This window comes from Mustela nigripes, chromosome 7 (assembly GCF_022355385.1).
Source record: "Mustela nigripes isolate SB6536 chromosome 7, MUSNIG.SB6536, whole genome shotgun sequence".
NCBI lineage: Eukaryota > Metazoa > Chordata > Mammalia > Carnivora > Mustelidae > Mustela > Mustela nigripes.
Window position 1 is genome coordinate 26,361,135 of NC_081563.1, and position 21,065 is coordinate 26,382,199.

Below are 21,065 nucleotides of genomic sequence, written 5' to 3' on the forward strand. Positions count from 1 at the left end.
CATTCTCCAAGGGATCCTCCCACGACCCTCCCATTGGCGGCCTCCCGGGTCCCCTTGCCTCTGATCCTGGCTCCGTCCTAGGAGCCTGGGGGGGGGGGGCGTAGGGAGAGGTGCAGGTGCGAGGGTCTTGGGCACCCAAGAGGGCCCCTCCCTCCCCGGGTGGAATTAGCCAAGTTGGGAGGAGGAATCCCACTTCCCCTGCGGAAGGGGACAGAGTGATTTGTTCTAAAATCAGTGAGTTCAGAATTCACTGCCGCTGCTGCCAGTACTGCTGTCACCACAGATGCCCCATACCCTTGGAGAATTGACAAGGGAAACTGGAGTCCAGCTCGTGTACATACCACTGAGCACAGACGCTTCCTTGTCAGTTCGTTCGGTCACAGAAGGATGGCCTTTTCCTCCCTTCCATGTTCCAAGTCCTGTACCACAGTTTATCAGTCGCTGCAGAACTCAAATTATGCCCAGAATCTTAACTCCGTAGAAATCTGGAAAATGTGAATTTACCCTTCCATACATTATAACCCAGGGGAGAGGGAGACATTAGAAGGGAGTGAGAATGAAAGCTAAATAAAAATTAACAATATCTAGTGCAGCCCACTGCTTTGGCTAATAAACTTTCAAGCAAACAACAGAACTATGTTCCCACTTAAGACTGCCGTTCCTTCCTTCAAATGAAAACATGCTTATCCTGCCCTCTAATCTTTACACCCATTGCGATGTGATGTTCCTTCCTCTTCTCTTTTAGTCACAAATTCCACTTTAAGACACTCTAACCTAAGGACTATCTTATAACATTAACCACCAGCAGCAAATCTCATATAAAAGGAAAGGATAAAGCAATGAAAAGAAGTTCATTAATACCTACAAAAACAAAACAAGGAAGAAAAATGCATAGCTTCTATGGTCCTTTATTCTGCAACAGAGAATGAGACCGTAGTTGGTGTTTATTACTTCCTTATTCATTGTTCTCTTTGCCCTCAGAAATCTTCCTAGCCAGCACGGTGGCACAAATCCTGAAGGACTTGAGCCCCAAACAGTCCTGCCTTGTTGAACAGCTATAGATTTCCATTAACATGTAACACTGAGCAAGGAATTACTAGAAGCAACTTTGGAGGAACTCCAAAGATATGCTTGTCCCTGATACTGTTGTATGGTTGCATCACTATTCTCCCTTATCGTTCTGCCCAGCCACTTGGGTAACCCCCTTATTTCCTTGCTGGCCTGATGACGTCATGATCCTTGCAATATCCAGATGCAGTTTCAAATTTCTATTCAAAGAATTGTGTGTCCCCCTAGTGGAAACAGAGCCGTATATCATAGGAACAGGAAGCACTATTTTGCAAGTACATAGCAAGGTTTATTTTTTATTTTATTTTTTAAAAGATTTTATTTATTTATTTGAAAGAGAGGGGGCATGAATGTGGGTGTACAAGCTGGGGGAAGGGGCAGAGGGAGAGGGAGAAGCAGACTCTCCACTGAGCAAGAAGCCTGACACTGGCTGACCCCAGGACCCTGAGATCACGACCTGAGCCAAAGGCAGATGTCTAACCGATTGAACCATCCAGGAGTCCCGAACTAGGTTTAATTGTGGGACACAACTCTCTCACTTTTACTGTTTCCGGAGTTCATGTGTCCCAGCCATGAAAAAAGTAGCAATTTGGTTTAGAACATACACTATCCATGAAGGGCAGCACACCCAGCTTGGTAAGTGCTGTCTCCTACTTGGGGCTGTAGCTGAGTCTTCATTACTCTACCCTACTGTCCAATATGGCCAGTTGCTTGGGGTAATGAGGTTCATAATAAAGTCATTGACTCCCATGGCAGTCACTTTTTCCTCTGTAAAATGGGTCTCTTAGTGAGGGATACCATGATGGTGAGCAAGGTATTAAGAATGTCCACCAATGTTGATGCTGGCAAAAGCACTGCTGGAAGGAAAGGCAAATCTGTATTTTCATTTAAATGTTCACCCCCCAGAGGGCAAATCCCTGCGCACTCCCTGATGGAAGGGTCCTAGCATTACCTGTCTGCCACAAAGTGGCTGGCTGGTCTCCCTTGGTGTCTGGTCTTCTCCACGGGGGCCCAGAATTGGTCCCTGATGTGAGAATGTTGGGTGCTCAGCCCAACATCTGACTCTGATCAGTCAGATCAGCCTTGATGAGAATTTCATGTTGATGAGCTCATGTACATCATATGTTCCTACTGCCACAGTCTCATTCCTTGAAGAAGCACCGGCAAGGCTGGGGAAAAGACTGACCAATGTCTATAGAAGTCTTCCTGCCCACTGCTTCTCAAAAACTTCCTCAGAAGTGGATGCCTTCCATGAACATTCACAATATGCTCCTATTCTGTGTCCAACTGGTCTACCCACATCATTTTCCTCAGGTCACCTTATCACCAATCCTCTGATGTTGTTCCTTCCAAAGCTCTGACTATCCAGCTAACTTGGTTTTATCCAAGCCACTAGCTTCCTCTCTTTCCACATGACAACTACTACTCAAGGTTTTGTCCACGGGGAGGATTTCCTTTCTTCCGCTATACTTTAGGGCCACCTCACAGAGGGGCTGGTGTAGTACATCAGTCCACTTCTGATGAGTGCCAGTGTACTGTGCTACGTGCAGCTTTTCGTCTCTCAGTCACCTGGTCACAGGGAACCTTCCACGAGCTCAGTGATGTGGGTTGACAGAACTTGTCTTTTCCTTTCTTTAAATGGCAACTTGTCGCTGATACTGCCATTGCTGCTGCCACAGCCACCACATACCTACAAAACCGGCAAATGGTCTCTTGCAGATTCCTGCATTGCTGGAGTTTTTGTCATCTGGAAATTCCCCAGAAAGATGGCTCTACCTCCTATCATCCTTACAAACCTTCCACCAGTACTTCAAATTTGCGAAATTTATTTATTTTTTTCATTTGCGAAATTTAAATCATGCCCAGGACATGAGCTATAAAGAAAATAGAGTGTTGGGGCACCTGGGTGGCTTCGTGGGTTAAAGCGTCTGCCTTAGGCTCAGGCCGTGATTCCAGGGTCCCAGCATGGAGCCCTGCATGGCATCGGGCTCCCTGCTCGGCTGGGAGGCTGCTTCCCTTCCTCTCTCTCTGCCTGCGTTTCCGCCTGCTTGTGATCTCTGTCTGTCAAATAAATAAATAAAATCTTAAAAAAAAGAAAGAAAGAAAGAAAGAAAGAAAGAAAGAAAGAAAGAAAGAAAATATAGTGTTTAGCCATTGATAGCCTGAAATTCCGGCGTTTGTCGGCGAGAAGTGGAGAGGGACTCCTAGAGCCGAAACCAAATACTGAACAAATATCCGAGGTCCATCTCGGCACCACTGCAAAGATGCTGAGGGTACAGATTTCTGGTTCTAATCCTAGTTCTCCTGCTTCCTGTGTTAACGGCTCTGTGCGTCAGGCCTCAGTTTTCTCATCCGTTAAATAGGTATAGCAATGGCACCTACTTGTCAGTATTGTTGTAAGTCCTCAGCACTCCTCAATCCCTGTGTCTGTTTCTTACAAATCGAGGACTACTTAGTGGGGCTTTGGTAGGCAAACTCCACGCGGTCCCACAGGGAGCAGGTGGCTGGTGCTTAGAATGGCACTGGCAAGTACCTGTTGAATGGATGGATGGCTGGACACTGACCTAAGGAGGGCTATGTCCCCAGGGCTCTTCGCCCCGCAGCCTTGTAAAAGTGAGGAGGTAGCAGGGTGAAAAGGGGACATACTTTGGTGTTTTACAGGCCTGACCTTGAGTTGAATCCTGGCTTTCACACTTACGAGCAGCAGGACTGTGGGCGAGTTAATTTACTCAGTTTCTTTGATCGTGAAACGGAACGGATAATATCCACCTTGGCCGACCGCGGGCGCTGGGGGCCCTGGGTGTGCCCGGTTTCTTCCCGCTGACGGATCTCGCACACGGGGGCGGGGCAGAAACAGACGCGGGAGCCCGGGTCGGAGGGTAGGAAGGTCCTTGCGCGCCTGGTGGCCTCCGGACGACACGTGGGTGCCAGCGCGTCCGGCGCGAACTCCGAGCGCGGTTCCAGTTTCGCGCGATCCAGGAGCGGGAGGGGGCCGGGCGGCCGCGGCGGAAGGCGGAGCCCGCGGGGAAAACGAAAGCGAGAGTGAGCGGTCCGGACCCCGCAGGAGCTCGGCGGCGGCGGTGCGGGTGAGTAGGGATCTGGGCGTGCGGGGAGCGCGGGGGGCTTCGGGGAGAGGAGACCGCGCGGGCGCGGCCAAGGGCGAGTCCCGGCCGGGGATGTGGACGCGGGTGAGAGGCCCCCGACCCGTGGCCCGGCCGCGCGGGAGCGCTGTCCGAGGCCCGCAGCCGAGGTGCGGCGCCCTTGCCAGAGCCCGGGAAACGTTCGCGCAGCGCAGTGGGGTCTGAAAGCCATTTCCCCCACCCCGCGAGGAATTTCTATAAGAGCAAGTAACGAATTTCCCCAGCTGGAGTGGCGGGGGATCTCGCGGAAAACATAAGTTGGGAACTGTGACAGAAGGGAAATACAGAGGCCTGGATTTCCCATAGATTGACTAAATAGGCCCTGGCTAAAAATCTCCTGCCTACACAGTTGCTGTTGTTTCCCAATTGCCCTGCCTTAGCGCACCCCATCCCACCCTTTAGCCCCGCCCCAACCTGTACCACCCTGTCCCCCGTATCTTTTCTCAGCGCCGCAGCAGAGGGGATCCTTTAAATCAGGTCCTTAAAACAGGACCCTCTGCTCGGATCACCCCAATAGCTCACCATCCCATCAGAATTCGGTCAGTGAGGGTGCCAGGGTGGCTCCGTTAAGCCACGGATTCTTGGTTTCTGCTCAGGTCATGATCTGGGAGTCCTGAGATGGAGCCCAGACCCCAGTCGTCTGGAGCCTCCCTGCCTCCCACCAAGTAGGGCCAGGAGCCTGCTTGAGATTCTCTCCCTCTGCCCCTCCCCCTAGCTCATGCGTGTGCTCTCTCTCAAATAAGTAAATTAATCTTAAAAAAAAAAAAAATCAGTACATGGTGCTGACAAGGCTTCTTGCTCTCTCCACTGTGACCAGACAGGCCTCATTGTTGTTTTGGGATACAGGAAAGTACATGCCTGCCTCTGGGCCTTTGCACGCCTGTTTCCCCTTCCTGGAAAGCTCTTTCTTCCCCCAGATGCCTGCATGGGTCATTCTTTTGCTTTACCCTGTACTTCTGGCAGTGACATCAAATCAGAGCAGCCTTCTCTGAACAACCAGCTGTGTAAAAGAAACCCCGCCCTTCCCTGCCTGTTCACCCTTTCTCTGCTTCAGTTTCCAGCACAGTAGTTACCAGCCAGTGACATTGTTTTATGAATTTGTCTGTGTTCCTCCTCTAGGAAGTTTACAAGAGCAGGGTTTTGTGCACCGGTAGTAATAGGTTCTCATTAAATATCTGTTTAATGAATGGCAATTTCTAAATTCTCTTTTGAATTAGAGAATAGTGAGACTTCCTGTTGGACTGATTTCTTTAGTACTTGAAACAGCTCCCAAAGGAGAGCTAAAAGGTAAACTCTGCTGTCAAGAGCTTAGAATTTGGGGCAGATTATGCTCTTCTTCACTTTGCTTAGTTGAACCTGAAGATCCATAACCCTGAACCTATAGTTCATTCATTGAACAATCAAGATCCTAGTTGTATGCATGTTGTAGGCCAAGCATTGTGCAAGACCTGGAAGGGGCGGGGTCCTCAGGGAGCTGGTAGTTGGCCAGAAGGGACAGAGGCCACAAAGTAAGATGAAGAAGGTGATTTTTGCTGGAGATTTCCTTTAGGAAAATGAGAACAGAGAATCAAAACAAGATTTATTGACAGTAGTTGAAAAGAAGCCTGATTTTTTTTTTCCAGACTTGGAAGTATTTTTTCAAACATGTTAATTCAGCACTTTCTTAGTTTGCACATATATTTTACTTAAATTTGAACTGGCTTGTCCTTCTGATGATGGGTAGTTACTTAACATTAAAAGTGCTGGGGGCTTAGAGTGGATGATAGAACTTCAGGATATAGTTGCTAAGGGTTCTTCCATGACTGCTCTTCTGATAACTGTGGTCCCCTCCCCGCCTCATGTATGGTCTCATGGTTGGGACCAAAGTAAATGACACTGGTTCCTAAAAATAATGGTACAGCTGAAGATCCTTATCAATGACCCTTGGGCCAGGCATGTTCTGGTATTCAGAGAGTTTTGGATTTTAGCGAGGTAAGCCAGCGTAAATCCTGTCTATTGCGGAATGTTCTCAGGAGACTTGGGGGGGCAGCCCTCTAGAATAAAACCATTTATGTAGTGAAATGTATACGTGAACAACAAAGTATCATGAAAACTATAAATAGCTCATGTCCACTCAGGTCTAGACAGGGGGCTACAAAGCTATCAAAATCAAAACGAAAGAAAAAAAATGCATCTCCGTTTTTAGAGCTTTGTGGATTTCAGAATTGCAGACCAGGAGCACCATTTGTTGAGGGGAGGACTCTGCTGGATGTTTTTTGTCTGATTTCTCTCCCACAACAACCTCTGAATCTGCTGTTTTTGTTCCTGTCTTCAGGTCACAAAGGTAAGGTTCAGAGAGAGTTTAGCCCAGAGCAGTGTGACCTCTAGTCTGACTATCTCCATGACACTGAGCAGTAACGTGATGGCTTTGCCTTTGTGCAGACTCTAGATACTCCCAGCACGTGCTTCCAGCCACCATCATTGCTCACCCAAACAATGGCAGCAGCTTCTGCTTGTGCTCTGCTCCACTACCCACACCTGTCCCTGCCCCCAGACTCTACTTTTCCCATAGTGTCAGAGTCATCACCTAAAACATAAATCCACTCACATCCCCCCTCTATTTAGAAAATGTCCAGTCCAATGCAGTGTCCAGGTATTGCAATCGGAATACCATCCATTGGTTCTGACCATGACCTACAAGGTCTGTGTGCATGGCACTGACCTCTCTGACATATTTCCTACTCTTTCCCCCTCATTCACTGGGCAGCAGTCCCCTTCTTTTTGTTATCCCCTCCAAAGCCATGCTGGTTCCTGAGATACACTTCCCCCATATCTTGATATAATGGACTTTCTCATTATTCAGTCTTCATTTAAAATTGCCTCCCAAGAAAGGTCTTTTGTGAACACTATGTTTAAAACCGCCTCCCCTTTATCTGTCCCTGCCTACCAACTCACCCTCCTATGCCACACCCCTATTTAATTTCATTATAACACTTCTGGCCATCGGGTCATCATATGTCCAGCCTGTTACCAGTTTCTGTGCATGGTCATTTTCTGTCTTCCCTCAGTGGAATGCAGGTCAGGTGTGAATTTGTCTTGTCCACATCTGGATGGATACTCATTGTCACAATAATGCCTGGCACTTGCTAGCCATCCATTGAACAAATGAAGAAAGGATGCATGGAAAGCAGCAGATGAAGAAAAGGGAGAAGACGAGGGGGTTTCGAGTAGAATATTTAATTTTAATGAGTCGTTCTTTCATTTTCCTATGCACCATCCAAGTGTTCAGCATTTCCTGCTTGCCACTAGGTTTTGGTGATACAAAAGGAGTAAGACATAGAACTGCTTCCCAAATTGCTAACTGACTGGGCTGTTATGGGAGCTGGACAAGGTGGAGTGGTGGGCCCTTGGAGGAGGACTGGCTGCCCCCCCAACATCAAAGAAAATGTGGGAGCCTCACAGATGAGTGGGGGTTGCCTGGTGGACTGAGGGTGCAGATACTGCATTCAAAAGCAAAGAGACAAGTATGTGACAAGTCATGCAGGTGGGGAAGGTCTGTAGATATTCATTCATTGATTATGGAGCCCTTATTCTAACAGCCTGGCCCCATCCCTGTTATAGGTCATGGTCTCTTTTGGAAGACAGTCAGTTATATAAGCAATTGCAGGTAAGGGGACAAGAGCTGTTGTGGAGCACGGGACCATGACCTCTTCCAGGGTGTCTGGGAAGTGACATCTGAGCTGAAACCTATAGGAAATAGGAATTGACCAGACGAAGGCAGTGCATGGGGTATAGTCAAGAGCATTTCAAGGAGGCAGCCTACTGGACAGAAGCAGTTAGAGTTAAGAAGTAGTCAGAGTTAGAGGTGTTCTTTTGATAACTATCATTGTGTAGGTGGAATTTAAAGCCTTAAGTCTAGAGGGAGTTTGTGTTAATAGAGCAGAGAGGAGATCTAAAACAGGGCCCTGGGGCACTAGACTATTTAGAAGAAATAGTCTGTTCAGGTCCTTTGCCAGATTTTTACTTGGATTGTCTTTTTATTGTTGAATTGTAAAAGTTCTTTATATATTCTGGATACTGGACTCTTATCAGATATATGAACTAAGATATCTCTTTCTTTAGATTTTCATTTTCCTCATAGTGTCCTATGTGACACAGTGTTTTTATTTATTTTTAAGATTTTATTTATTTATTTATTTATTTAAGAGAAAACAGAGATCCAGGACCCTGGGATCATGACCTGAGCTGAAAGCAGACGCTTAACCACCTGAGCCACTCAGGCACCCCTGTTTTTACTTTCAATAAAGCCCAATCTCTCTGTTTTATTTTGCTGCTTGTGTTGTTGCTGTCATTGCGAAGATTCCACTGCCAAATCCAAGATTCTGAAGATTTGCCCTTATGTTTTCTTCTTAGAGTTTCATAGTTTTGGCTCCTATATTTAGATTCTATATATTTTTATTTTCATTATGACTTAAATCATTGCTACCCTCTTGGTCTAATGAGACCCATAAACTAGGGTCATAATTTACCCAGGTAAATTTACCTACAATTGACTAATGCACATTTTAAAGGGAAGATTTTTGGGATTTCATAGGGGAATCTGTTTCTGTATAGAGAAATCTTTTTTTTTTTTTAAGATTTTATTTATTTATTCGTAAGAGAGAGAGAGTGAGAGCGAGCACAGGCAGACAGAGTGGCAGGCAGAGTCAGAGGGAGAAGCAGGCTCCCTGCGGAGCAAGGAGCCCGATGTGGGACTCGATCCCAGGACGCTGGGATTATGACCTGAGCCGAAGGCAGCTGCTTAACCAACTGAGCCACCCAGGCGTCCCAAGTATAGAGAAATCTTTAATGATTTCATAAACTTCACCTTACATATGTACTCCTGACCTTTTTCTTCTCAGCATGAAGAATCCTAATTCTACCCATGTAGCTCAAGCAGGTGGACAAACCCATGTCTGACCCTCACTGGAAACAGAGCAGAGTAGAAGAGAAAGTCCCATTTCCTTTTTTTGCCAGTTGAGTTTTAAAAGTAGAAAGTTTTGGAGAAATTCAATTGGTGTGCAAATCATGAAGGAAAAGGATTTTGTAAGAAAGTCTTCTCTGGATTTATGTGGGGCTGAGATGAGCCTTAGAAAGAAGATTCTTCTTATCCTGTTTTGTCTCCTACATTGGATTGGGAAAATCAGGTTAAATATGTTCTGTGTCACTTTTTTCAAACATCTCTTCTGTTCTAGGTTACTAGAAGAAATGGCCAATGTGCGTCCACCAAGTTTTTCTATAGAAGAACTTAATACATACTGTCAGAAGCACAACTTGGTACTTAAGTATTATGAACTGTCTAAGAAAGGACCTGCACATAACTTAAAGTAAGTTGCTATTTTTTTTTTAAAGATTTTTTAATATGGGGCGCCTGGGTGGCTCAGTGGGTTAAGCCGCTGCCTTCGGCTCGGGTCATGGTCTCAGGGTCCTGGGATCGAGTCCCACATCGGGCTCTCTGCTCAGCAGGGAGCCTGCTTCCCTCTCTCTCTCTGCCTGCCTCTCTGCCTACTTGTGATCTCTGTCTGTCAAATAAATAAATAAAATCTTTAAAAAAAAAAAAAGATTTTTTAATAGTATTATCTCCACCCAATGTGGGGCTGGCTCTTAAACTCTGAGATCCAGAATTCATGCTCTACTGAGTGAGCCAGCCAGGCACCCCAAATTGCTTTTTAAAAAGGTATATCTCTCTAAAATATGAACTGTAAGAATGGCAACTCTGACACAATTTTGGAGTCAATAATTTAGCTCTACAGCAAAGATGATGTGCTATTCTGCTGTTTGTGTGTCACTGCTTAAATTCTATATTGAACCGGTTAAAATCTTCAAGGTCACAGGAGGCAGTGTGACTGGAACACTTGTCCTTAGACAATGCTTGAACTTAATAACATTTTGTGAATATTGTCTTTGTAATCAGGTTTACATTTCAAGTTATCATAAATGAGAGAAAATATTCAGAAGCTGAAGGTAAATCAAAGAAGGAGGCCAAAAATGCTGCAGCCAAATTAGCTATTGAAAAACTTAACGAAGAAAGCAAGGTGAGTAAATGCGCTTTTAAACTTTACTCGGGGAGAAAACACCCACAGACAGAGTAAAGCCATTCACAGGTTCTCTTCCATTCAGAAGTTCAGTTCTTTTTCCCCCATCTCCATTTCTGTAGAGCCCTGAGTGAGAGGTTCATCTAGGAAGTAGTGGGCAAAGCCTGCCAATATCTATTTAGAGTGCCAGCAGTAGCCACTGTCTCTGAAGTTGAGTGAGTGGGAAAGGCAAAAGCGAGAAATGAGCTGGCAGGAGCACCCCCAACCACTGGGGAATAGAAGGACAGTGGAGAGGATGACAGATGAGCAGGACAGGTCATGGAGACCCAACATTCGTGGAATTGGTTTCCCAGAGGCTGAGACCAGAGTAAAGAGTACAGAGAAAGCTATCTGAAGAAATTCCAGTGTAAAGTGTTTCTGAAATAAAGGAAAACCTCGATGCAGATAAAAATAACTCAACAGATACACAAAAATACAGATCTGCCAAGAATGTCAATCATTGGGAAAGTCCTGAACTCTAGGGATGATGAAAAAAATCCTGTAAGCATTGAGGCAGATAAAGGAAGTTATTTAAGATGTAAAAATGAAGAAAAAAATATCTTGCTGTCCACAGCATCGTTTCAAACCACGGGATAACAGAGAACTGGCAATAAAATGAGACAAGTAGTCATTTACATGTGGGACCAAAGAAGATCTTTTCTCAGATACTGAAAATCTTGAAAACATTGACTTTTAAGATACTTCCCTGAAAAGTCTTCCTCAAGGATGTCACCCTTGTAACAAAACTGGGAAAAGTAAATCTGGCAAAATTACAAACTCACAAAATGTTAATGAGCCTGAGAAGTTAGGAAAGGAACAATAGAATGCCTTCCCCCCCCCCACCCCCCCCAAAAAAAAGCAGAAGAAAGAAAATAATAGCAAGGCCAAACGTTAATGTAAAAGAAAATCAAGAAATAATAAAGAAGGTCCATAAAGCCAAAAGTTAGTTCTTTGACAAGATTAATAAAGTAGAAAAACTTTGGACAGGGTTTTGTCAGATTAGGAAAACGGTAGAGATAAGAATGGAATGAATGGTGCTGTTATATTACTCTTTCCCAATAAGGTGTGATCCAGGATATAGCTTTACTTGTACATCGGCTATCTTGTTTTTTGAGATTTATAAAACCTAACATGAGGTAGACAGTGTTACAGTATTTTGGGTGGATAAATGAGGAAGCTGACTACTTTGTTTTTCTGTAGGAAACTATAAAAGGATGGTTCCTTTTATAGTTATAGTTATAGTTATCTAGTTATAGTTATTGTTATCTTTTTCTCATGGGTTTTTTTCTGGTAGAAAAAGACATATACTTAGACTTTTACTCAAGAAGATAGTAGACTAGGGCAGTACATGAAATCTAAGTTGTCTTTCAAATTGTTCATAGTAATTTTATTAGAGGAAATAAAATGGTTAAATCTTTGTTTTCATCTGTATTAAACAAGATTTTTTTTTTCTTTGTAGGCAGTTAGTTCTTTATCACTGACAACAACAGATACTTCAGAAGGACTAGGAATAGGATCCATTGAGAATTTCATAGGCCGTTTGAATAGGCTTGCCCAGAAGGAAAAACTATCTGTAAATTATGAACAATGTGAACTGAACAAATCTGAGCCAGAAAGGTGAGATGTAGTTCATCTTTTCCTTCTGTCTCATTATATCTAAGCAATAGAATGGGGTTGTTTTCATGTCTAATTTTCCAGAAACATTTGTCCTCCTTTTTGGGGCCTTTTGCATGGAAGGTTTTATATGACTTACACACAATTGGTCATTTTCATAATTAAAATATTTAATTGCTGAAGATGGGACCCGTATACATTAATGGATTGATTATGGGGAATCCTTTATTTCTGAGGTATATCTGGATGGTTTAGTCTACAGGAGACCTAAGAGAGAATGGGGTGCCCTGCTGGGGGAGGGGTGTGTGGAGATGGTCACAGGTCACAGGGGGAGTGGCTGTGTGACAAAGACTGGACCACAGGTGTAGGTAAAATGACTCTTTCACCATCATCAGATTAGAGAGCCATTTGTCTAGGTGTTTGTCCTTCAAATTCAGTTAAATGGTGTCGCTCTCTAGACAAATATCATGTCTTAAGAGAAACGGGTTTTAGCCATAGGCTGTGAGGAGACCCAGATTTAAGAAATATGAAGGGTGAGACGGAGGAGAGTTTCAGAATTGCCAAGACTTTGGAAGTGAGGATAAAGAATGGATAGGAACTGGTAAAAGCTGAAAGTAAATGAGCCTGAAGGAAATTGCTCTTGGCTACAAAAAAAAAAAAAAAAAAAAAAATCTAAACGACAAATAGTCCAAATAACCACTTCAGGAAACCAGCCTCTGAATTGACTCTGAAAAGTTATGGACTTTGAAAACTCTGATGGCTTTTAGGCCAGAACCAGGAAGAGGAAAACAGAAGAGTATTCTTTGGCATGGAAGAGTCCACAGTGAATTGTGTGAGTGGATCTCAATAAAGTAGGAGGCTGTTCTATTGTCTCAGAGCTCACCTGTTTGCTTCCTTGGGATTAAACACTCTAATATGAGTTACCTAAAAGAGAGAAGACATCTACTTAAGGGTACCTGGGAGAATAGGGGCCGTACACACCACCCAGTCACTCAATCTAGTTCTGCCTTCAGGGTCCAGGAGGGAAGACTCACCCTGGTTGGATGTGTTTGCCTCCATGGCCAATAATACTGGAATAATTTTGAAGTAATATATAGTAACTCCCTGATGCTTACTAGGTCCATTGCTTTTCCACCTTAACTAGAGTTCTTCTATAATTGGACCCTTGCCTCACCACAAATATTCTTACATCTCCTATGAGGAGGGCATGGACTTCATGGAGCTCTTGCACTATGGGGATTTCCTTAGGTCTGGGGACACATGAACAGGGAGCAGATAATCCTGAAGTTAGAACCCAATCTCTGATTTGCCCATTTTTTACAAAACACTGTAACCTTATTGTTTCTCCTGTAGAAGTCCTACTTTCCCAACGTAGGCTTTTTCTTTCCATTTGAGCATCTCTGAAAAATTCCCCAGATCTCTCTTCCTTCTCTACCTCTGGATCTTTTGACCTTTGAGGAATTTTTTAAAATCCCCATCAAGTTCCTTTTTCACCAGATCTTTCGGTGAAGCAACAAAAAGAAGTTGCCTGAAAAATGCGAGCGGAGACATCAACCAGTCCTGGTTATTCTAGCAAATCGGCCAGCCGTCTTATCAAAAATTTATATGCTACAAGATACAAACTGTAAACCTACCCATTAAGTTAGGGGGATTTTAAGATCTTTGTTCATCTGTGTTTGTTTCCAAATCCTGAGTTAGATTTACTGTTTTTGTTTGTTTGTTTTTTGATATTTGGGTGAATATTCTTTATCGTTTCTCCTAGATTTTATTATAGATGCAAGATTGGACAGAAAGAATATGCTGTTGGTGAAGGTGCTACTAAGCAGGAGGCAAAACAGATGGCCGCGAAATTTGCATATGAGCAGATAGAGTCAGAGAAGGCCTTCATGGTATGTTCTGCCCTTGGATTTAACTTATAAATTTTAAGATTCTTTTTGAAGTGGATTTGACGTAAGACTGCATTTAGATGATGCCAAGACAGCCAGTCACAGAGCAAAAGGATTCCTCCATTCTGTGTTTCATCAATGAGCCACGAGCCATGGGGCCAGGAGACCCCAGAGAGCAAAGTTCTGTTGGCAACTCGGGGTTGTTGGGTGCTTTGGGTTTTTTGAAGGTTTTATTTATTTGAGAGAGTGAGAGGGAGTGAGAGAGAGAGTTTGGGGGGTGCAGAAAGAGGGTGAGAGGGCGAGAAGCAGACTCTCACCCTGAGCAGGGAGCCTGATGTAGGACTCGATCCCAGGACCCTGAGATCAGGACCTGAGCCGAAAGCAGACGCTTAACCCACTGAGCCACCCACGTGCCCCCAGGGTCATTTTTTAAATCTAGATCAAGCATCCATAAATAAATCTGGTAGTTAGCACACAGAGACCGAAACGTGTGGAGAAGTGATGTAATTGCTCTTAAAACTCCTAAGGGGTACTCTTTCTTTCAGAAAGAGGACTCAGCAGCATCCAGTGATTCTTGGACTACTTTGTCTAGTGACTCCAGAAACAGCACTTTGGTGAAAAACATATCGTAAGTGTGGACAAATAGCGGTGATATTTAACAAATTTAGATTGCTGCCTGAGAGGTCACATTTTTATGAAAATGCTTAATGTTTAAGGAGAATTTAGAGAAAGAATTCTGATCAACAGAAGATAGGCAGCATTGACCAATTAATAATGATCCCCTTTTCTTCTAGTGCCTCTAAATCACCACTTGAAAATGATTCCTCACCAAATGCACCGGAAAGAAATTGTAACAGCAACAGTGTCAACACTTCTTCATCTCCTCTGGTACAGTATTAGCCTCTAGCTTCCTGATCATCTTTTTCTCTGTTGTGTTTCCTCATTGAACAATTGCCTCCAGTCCTCAACCGTAATTTTCCCACTTTTATCTCATACACTCTAGTTTCCTATTAATATGTGGCAGCATTTTGGCTTTCTCCTTTCTTTCTTTTCTTTTCTTTCTTTTTTTTTTTTTTTTAAAGATTTTATTTATTTATTTGTTTATTTATTTGTCAGGGAGAGAGAGTGCGTGAGCACACAAGCAGGCAGAGCGGTGGGCGGAGGCACCCAATGAGGGACTCCATCCGAGGACCCTGGGGTTATGACCTGAGCCAAAGACAGCGGGTTATAACCCTACTGAGCCACCCAGACATCCCTCCTTTCTTTATTAACCCCCGCTCTTCACATGCAGAATTCTTCCACTGATCGCTTACATCTTCCTCTTCCTACTCACTTTTATGTTTCCATATGTTCCTGTGATCTCAGACAGTACTTCATAATGTCCTTTAATATTTAGTCTGATTTAAACAAAAGTCAGAACTAAACTTAAAAACCAGATAATTTTTGTGGTGACAGTTCATGTTGCACAAGTGCCATATTTATAACAAACTTGAAACAAATCAATAAGAAAAAGAAGGGCAGCTCAGAAAAATGTGGAAAAGGATCTAAACAGAGCAATTCAGAGAAGAGATACCCAGATAGGCAACAAAAATATGAAAAGATGCTTTACTGCATGGTAGTAGGGAAAATGCAGTTCAAAACAGCAGTTAGGTACTTCTTTAAACCCATCACCATGGCAAAACTTGAGTCTGGCGATACTAAGTGTTGCAGAGCGGTGTTCCCGATTGTAACGACCATGTGCTGTGGGTAGAAGTATAGGTTGGTACAACCATTGGGGGGAACAGTTTGGCCATATGGAGCGAAATGGAGGGTGTGGATGCCATGCCTTCAAGCAGTTCCATTCCTGGGGATGTCTCCTAGAGAAGCACTCCTACGTGTGTACAAAGAAACATATTTCTTGCAACCTCATTTGTAACAGGAAGAGACTTAAGAAACATTGTCCATTAACAGCATGGCTACATTAATATACTGTAGTCATCACACAGAGGGAAGTGTTCTGAGCTCATAAACTCAGAGTTTGATGCTCCCCCCTCCGTGTCAACATATTCAGATTGGCAATACTACAAAACCTACCAGAATAACAGGGAATATGAATAAGGTATAGCTATGTGAAATTAACTTTTGAGATTTTGAGAGTGACGATTCCTCTTTTTTTGCTAAATATTAAAATTATTAATTTGTGCTAAAAATGAAATTATTAGCATTGTCATTTTTTTCTTTTTCTTTTTTTTTTTCGAATTTTTTAAAAAGATTTTATTTATTTATTTGCCAGAGACAGAGGGAGAGAGAGCAAGCGAGCACAGGCAGACAAAGAGGCAGGCAGAGGCAGAGGGAGAAGCAGGCTCCCTGCCTAGCAAGGAGCCCGATGTGGGACTCGATCCCAGGACCCTGGGATCATGACCTGAGCCGAAGGCAGCTGCTCAACCAACTGAGCCACTTATTTGTTTGGCAGAGAGAAAGACAGCGAGAGAGGGAACACAAGCAGGGAGAGTGGGAGAGGGAGAAGCAGGCGTCCCACTGATCAGGGAATCTGATGTGGGGTTTCATCCCAGGATCATGACCTGAGCTGAAGGCAGGCGTTTAATGACTGAGCCACCGAGGGACCCCTAGCATTGCCATTTTTAACTGATAACCAGATAAGAAGCACTTGGGGAATTATTTTAGACTGGATCCCTGAGCTCCATCTGAGTCTTTAGCACTGTAGAGGACTGTGATGTACGCCTTCTTATTGACACCCACTGGCCCAGGGGGATCACCAGGGGGTCTGTGGTCTGTCCTGGGGAAATCAGTGCTTCTGCTGAACTTGCCCTGATTGCTTTTTTGTCCCCCTCCCCTACTGACTTATCTGTCTAGTTGCTATAACAGTGAGAACTTCGATCTAGCCAAGTAAACTGAGAAGCAGGGCTTGATGAGAATACCTAAGTTGATGAGGCTCGTTCATTTAATGAACCAGAAATATCACAGAAACATCTAGAAGCACAGGAGGATAAAGCAAGATAACTGATTTAATCATCTCAAACTGTTTTTCATTTTCTTTTGTTCCAGAGCAATGTCAGAAGTAGTGAAAAGAAGGTGAAAAGGTGGGTATCGTGATGCAGTGCCCGTATTTGGAAATGAAGTTTTGTTTGAGACTTAGGCTGTTAACTTTATTTACTAGGTCTTCAATATTTGGAGAGTACTATATACCCTTCTTTGAGTGGAATTTCAGAAGTAGAAAGCATGGTTAAGGATCCCCCAAAAGCTTGAAATCTATAAACAAGTGATTTTACATACGTAGAGAAGTCTTTGAATTTATGTACACACTGCACTGTAGAGGAAAGGGCCTGTGAGGGTATCACTAGAGACATTGGTTAAGGGCATTATTTTGGACGAGGCTGACAGAAGTGACCCTTGGAGAGGCACTTTCCAGAGAACTGCATTATTTTGCAGATAGCAGGTAGGGTGGGGTTGGTATAATGACTTGGGTAAGAAAAGGAAAAGATCAAAGGTTCTATTCATAAAGATGGATTGGCTTCTGGAGCAGAAGAGAAAAACAAAGATATAACTCTGAGTCATCAGTGAGGATGGGACTGCAATAGGGACCATAATGGGCCACCAACATATTCTGAACCAGAGGCGATGTGTCAGGGAGCGATGATTCCTGATGTGGGTGTTTGGGTGGAGGAGGCAGGAGAGGTGTGTGGAAGGTGATTGGACATCTTGGTTATCATGGCAGTGACGAGGGGTGAGGAGAATTTGCAAGACCGACTGTACGGGAAGAGAAGACAGGATTTGAGGGAATAGAGTTGCAATAATGGGGTGAAGAAGAGGCAAAGGAGAAAGGATTTGAAGATTGGTCCTTGTGGATGAGACACAGATGGGAATCATGGGCACTGATGGGGTTAAGGAAGTTCAAGACTTGAGGGCTTGGGGGAAGATAGCAATTTGAATATGTTTAGTTTTCACTGGGGCTTGCACTTCCCAGAGCACATGGCTCACCACCCTCCAGGAATAAAGTACAAAGACCAGGAGCAAGGAGATCTGTTTTCTTTGGATTTGAGTCTGTAGGGGAGAAAGGAGAAGTGGGTAGATCACCAACATTGAATGTGGTAAGGCAAAAAAAAAAAAAGGAATCAGGAAAGGAATGAAAAATTATTAGTGGACAGGGGAGAACTGTCAGTATACTGTTTTATAAAAGAAAGGTTAACACGTTCTACCCTGTAATTCTAATAGTGGACTCAGAATATAAAAAAAACTAGTGCCTGACATAAAGTTCTCTTTTATTTGAGTTTTACTTGAGTTTTATATTCTTCTCTTAAATTTTAGAACTTTGGCACCTACCTTTAACTCTCCTGTGAACAAAGAAAACAAGTACACTGTGGAAGAAAGGTAAGAGGGAAACCTGTATAAAAGATCTGTTTAAGGATATGTTTGCTCATTTGACAGATCTTCTGAAGGGACTATTGTACACCAGCCAGATTAATTCTATTTCTCTCTGAACAGTTAATTTTTTTTTTTTTTAGTGCAGTCAGACCCCGAAAGGATCATTGTCTCTTGGAGAAGTAATGTTTAGATGAATCCAAGTGGAGTGTGGTAAATGTAGATTTGTGTGATGCTTACATGAGTTTCTCTGACATCCATGGAAGTTTTTAATATTGAAGATATATATTTCTTTAAGCCAGTGATTTTTTTTTCCAAAAGACCCCCAAAGGAATCGAAGTAGATCCACTCGAATCTGTTTTCCATTTTCCAGCTCCATTCCAGATTTCATGTTGAAAAGAGTTTCCTCTTGTGATAGATTATGTGTTTGGGTTTAAACAAAATATCAAAAACAAACGTGAAACCTATTTGCAACAGGAAGACACTGACCTCCTATATACCTGGCACTGTGCTGGGCATTGGATCTAGAGCGGGAACAAATAGAAACAGCTTCCACCCTCACAGAGTTTTGTGGGGATGATAGTTACATGAAAAATCTGTAATTATAATCTCTGGTCAGAGGTGTGAAGGGAAAGCAATGACGAGGTACAAAATGGAAATAGGACTCTTGGGTTTAGTGTGAGGGGTGAGGCAAAGGCTTTCTGTGGGGTCATCCATGTGGGGGCGCCTGGAGGATGAGTTAAGCACGGGGAGATGGGCTCTGTGGCTTCACAAAAGCAGAACATGCGGAAGAGTGGAGGTAGGAAAGCTGTGTGAGTGTTCAAGGGGGAGAGGCTGTGTGCTTGGAGTGTGGTGAGCAAGGGTGCCGTGCCACGGGACAAGCTGCGGAGGGAAGCACGAGACCCCTTGTAGGCCGTCTAAGGACTTCCTGGGGTTTGCTGAGAGCAAAAGGAGGCTGTTGGAGCGTTTAGGCAAAAACAAAGAGACATGCTCAGTATTTCTCCCCCTGCTTGCTGTGTGGCTCGTGGATTGGAGTAAAGCAAGGAGAGGGAGTGGAGTGTCCGAGCCAGGATGGTTCTGAAGGAGCCTGACGGGATCTTGAACTGGTGTGAAGATGTTGGAGATGAGCAAAAGTGGGCACACACCTGTGATGTGTTTGGCGAGTAGAACTGCCAGGGCTTAATGATGGAATGTGGGGCTGGAGAGAGAGGGGAAGACCAGGTAGTTACAAACATAGGTAGGCTCAGAGACCATGCTCATTTCTCTTATGATAGCTTGGTGGTAGCTGGGGAACCAGCATGACCACGAGATATGTTATGTTGGGAGCAGGAGCGGGAGAGAAACTAAGACTTGATGCTTGAAGAGTTTCACTCTTCTTATTTAGAAGGGAGCGCCATGTTTGTTATACAGTCTTCCTGCTGGTGACCTTAAGGGGGAGTGGAAGCGTGGGGTGGGGGCGGGGAGAGGGCCAGGACCACAGAACTCAGAGTAACAGTGGCGTTTCTCTTTTCAGGTTTGTTAAGGATTTTACAGAAATAACACCGATTGGCTCAGGCGGATATGGTCATGTTTTCAAAGCAAAGCACAAAATTGTTGGGAAGATTTATGTTATTAAACGTGTTAAATATGATAAAAAGTAAGTACATGCTTGTTTCTTCGAATGAGAAGGTTTGTGAACCTGCACAATTCTTTTTTTAATGTCTCTCATCTTCGTTAGCAGATTATTTACTTTTTTCCTAGTCTTCCTTAAAAATGTCACTCTCTCATCAGGAGCTTGCCTTCCTCTAACATAATAACCCCATTTTACTGTGGTTATTTCACTGAAAAAAAAAAATGAGTAGACCATTGTTCATTCCTTCAGTTCTGTCTTGATGAAAACTGAAGTTATGGAATCATCTAGCAAACGGTGACCTTTGAGATTTTCTGGTCTCCTCTCCTTACTTTACGAATTAGGAGACTGAGACCCAAAGAAGCGAACTGATTGGTCAGAGGTACAAGCTAGTTGGTACCCATCCCATTTGTCTATTATTGCATTATACGCCATGTCAAAATGTAGTGGCTGAAAAAGAACAGGTATCATTATCTGTCACTGTCCTGTGAGTTGGATGTGTTCGTCTGGGCCATCCCCACACGGGACACGGGATCTGTTATGCATTTATAGTCAGAAGTCATCAGAAAGCTTGGGGATGCCTGAGTGTCTCAATGGGTTAAGCATCTGCCTTTGGCTCAGGTCATAATCTCAGAGTCCTGGGATCGAGCCCTGCATCGGGCTCCCTGCTCAGCAGGGAGCCTGCTTGTCCCTCTCCCTCTGACCCTCCCCCCACTCATGCTCTCTCTTTCTCCCTCTCCCTCTTTCACAAATTCATAAATAAAATCTTTTGAAAGAAAAGAGTCCTCAGAAAGCTTGGCCAGGGATGGGAAGGGGACATGGGCTAAGGCAAACGATGTGAGCAAAGGAGAAGCAGGCATGGAGTCCTAGCCACTCCTCCTCTCCGCCAAACAAACCTACTTCCTGTGCCATGGACAATGCCTTGCAGTTGAAATCCCTCCATATCCACCTGGCATCAAAACAAGACTTTTTCTTTCCACGTTGGTGTGTGTGTGTGTGTGTGTGTTAAGGATTTATTTATTTATTTTAGAGAGAGGGAGAGAGCGAGAGAGAGAGAGCACACATGGGTGGGGGAGTTGGGGGAGAGAGGGAGAGAGACAGAGAATCTCAAGCAGACTTCATGCCGAGCATGGAGTCTGACACAGGGCTCGATCCCATAACCTTAGCTGAAACCAAGAGTCAGTCGCTTAGCTGACTAAGCCATCCAGGTGCCCCTCTTTCCACATTGTTTTGCTTGACAGGAATGAAGTGTTATTCCGTACATTCAGTAGCATTTTTTTTAACGGTAATAACGATG

The 21,065-nt window shown here is 43.9% G+C and overlaps 1 protein-coding gene across 4 annotated transcripts in view; it reads left to right on the top strand.

The window, feature by feature from the left end:
• The window catches only part of EIF2AK2 (eukaryotic translation initiation factor 2 alpha kinase 2), a 46,413-nt gene that overhangs the window by 5,804 nt on the left and 19,544 nt on the right, over window positions 1-21,065 (top strand). For 2 of the 4 annotated variants that reach the window (XM_059405414.1, XM_059405411.1), the window contains exons 3-12: window positions 3,730-4,154; window positions 9,422-9,553; window positions 10,141-10,261; window positions 11,760-11,917; window positions 13,677-13,803; window positions 14,346-14,428; window positions 14,595-14,688; window positions 16,846-16,880; window positions 18,106-18,168; window positions 19,673-19,795. In XM_059405414.1, coding sequence (XP_059261397.1) covers window positions 9,435-9,553; window positions 10,141-10,261; window positions 11,760-11,917; window positions 13,677-13,803; window positions 14,346-14,428; window positions 14,595-14,688; window positions 16,846-16,880; window positions 18,106-18,168; window positions 19,673-19,795 — 923 coding nt within the window. In that variant the 5' untranslated portion in view covers window positions 3,730-4,154; window positions 9,422-9,434. Of the gene's footprint in view, window positions 1-3,729; window positions 4,155-6,399; window positions 6,532-9,421; window positions 9,554-10,140; window positions 10,262-11,759; window positions 11,918-13,676; window positions 13,804-14,345; window positions 14,429-14,594; window positions 14,689-16,845; window positions 16,881-18,105; window positions 18,169-19,672; window positions 19,796-21,065 lie in introns of those variants that run through there. The other 2 variants (XM_059405413.1, XM_059405412.1) reach the window with 2 other exon arrangements.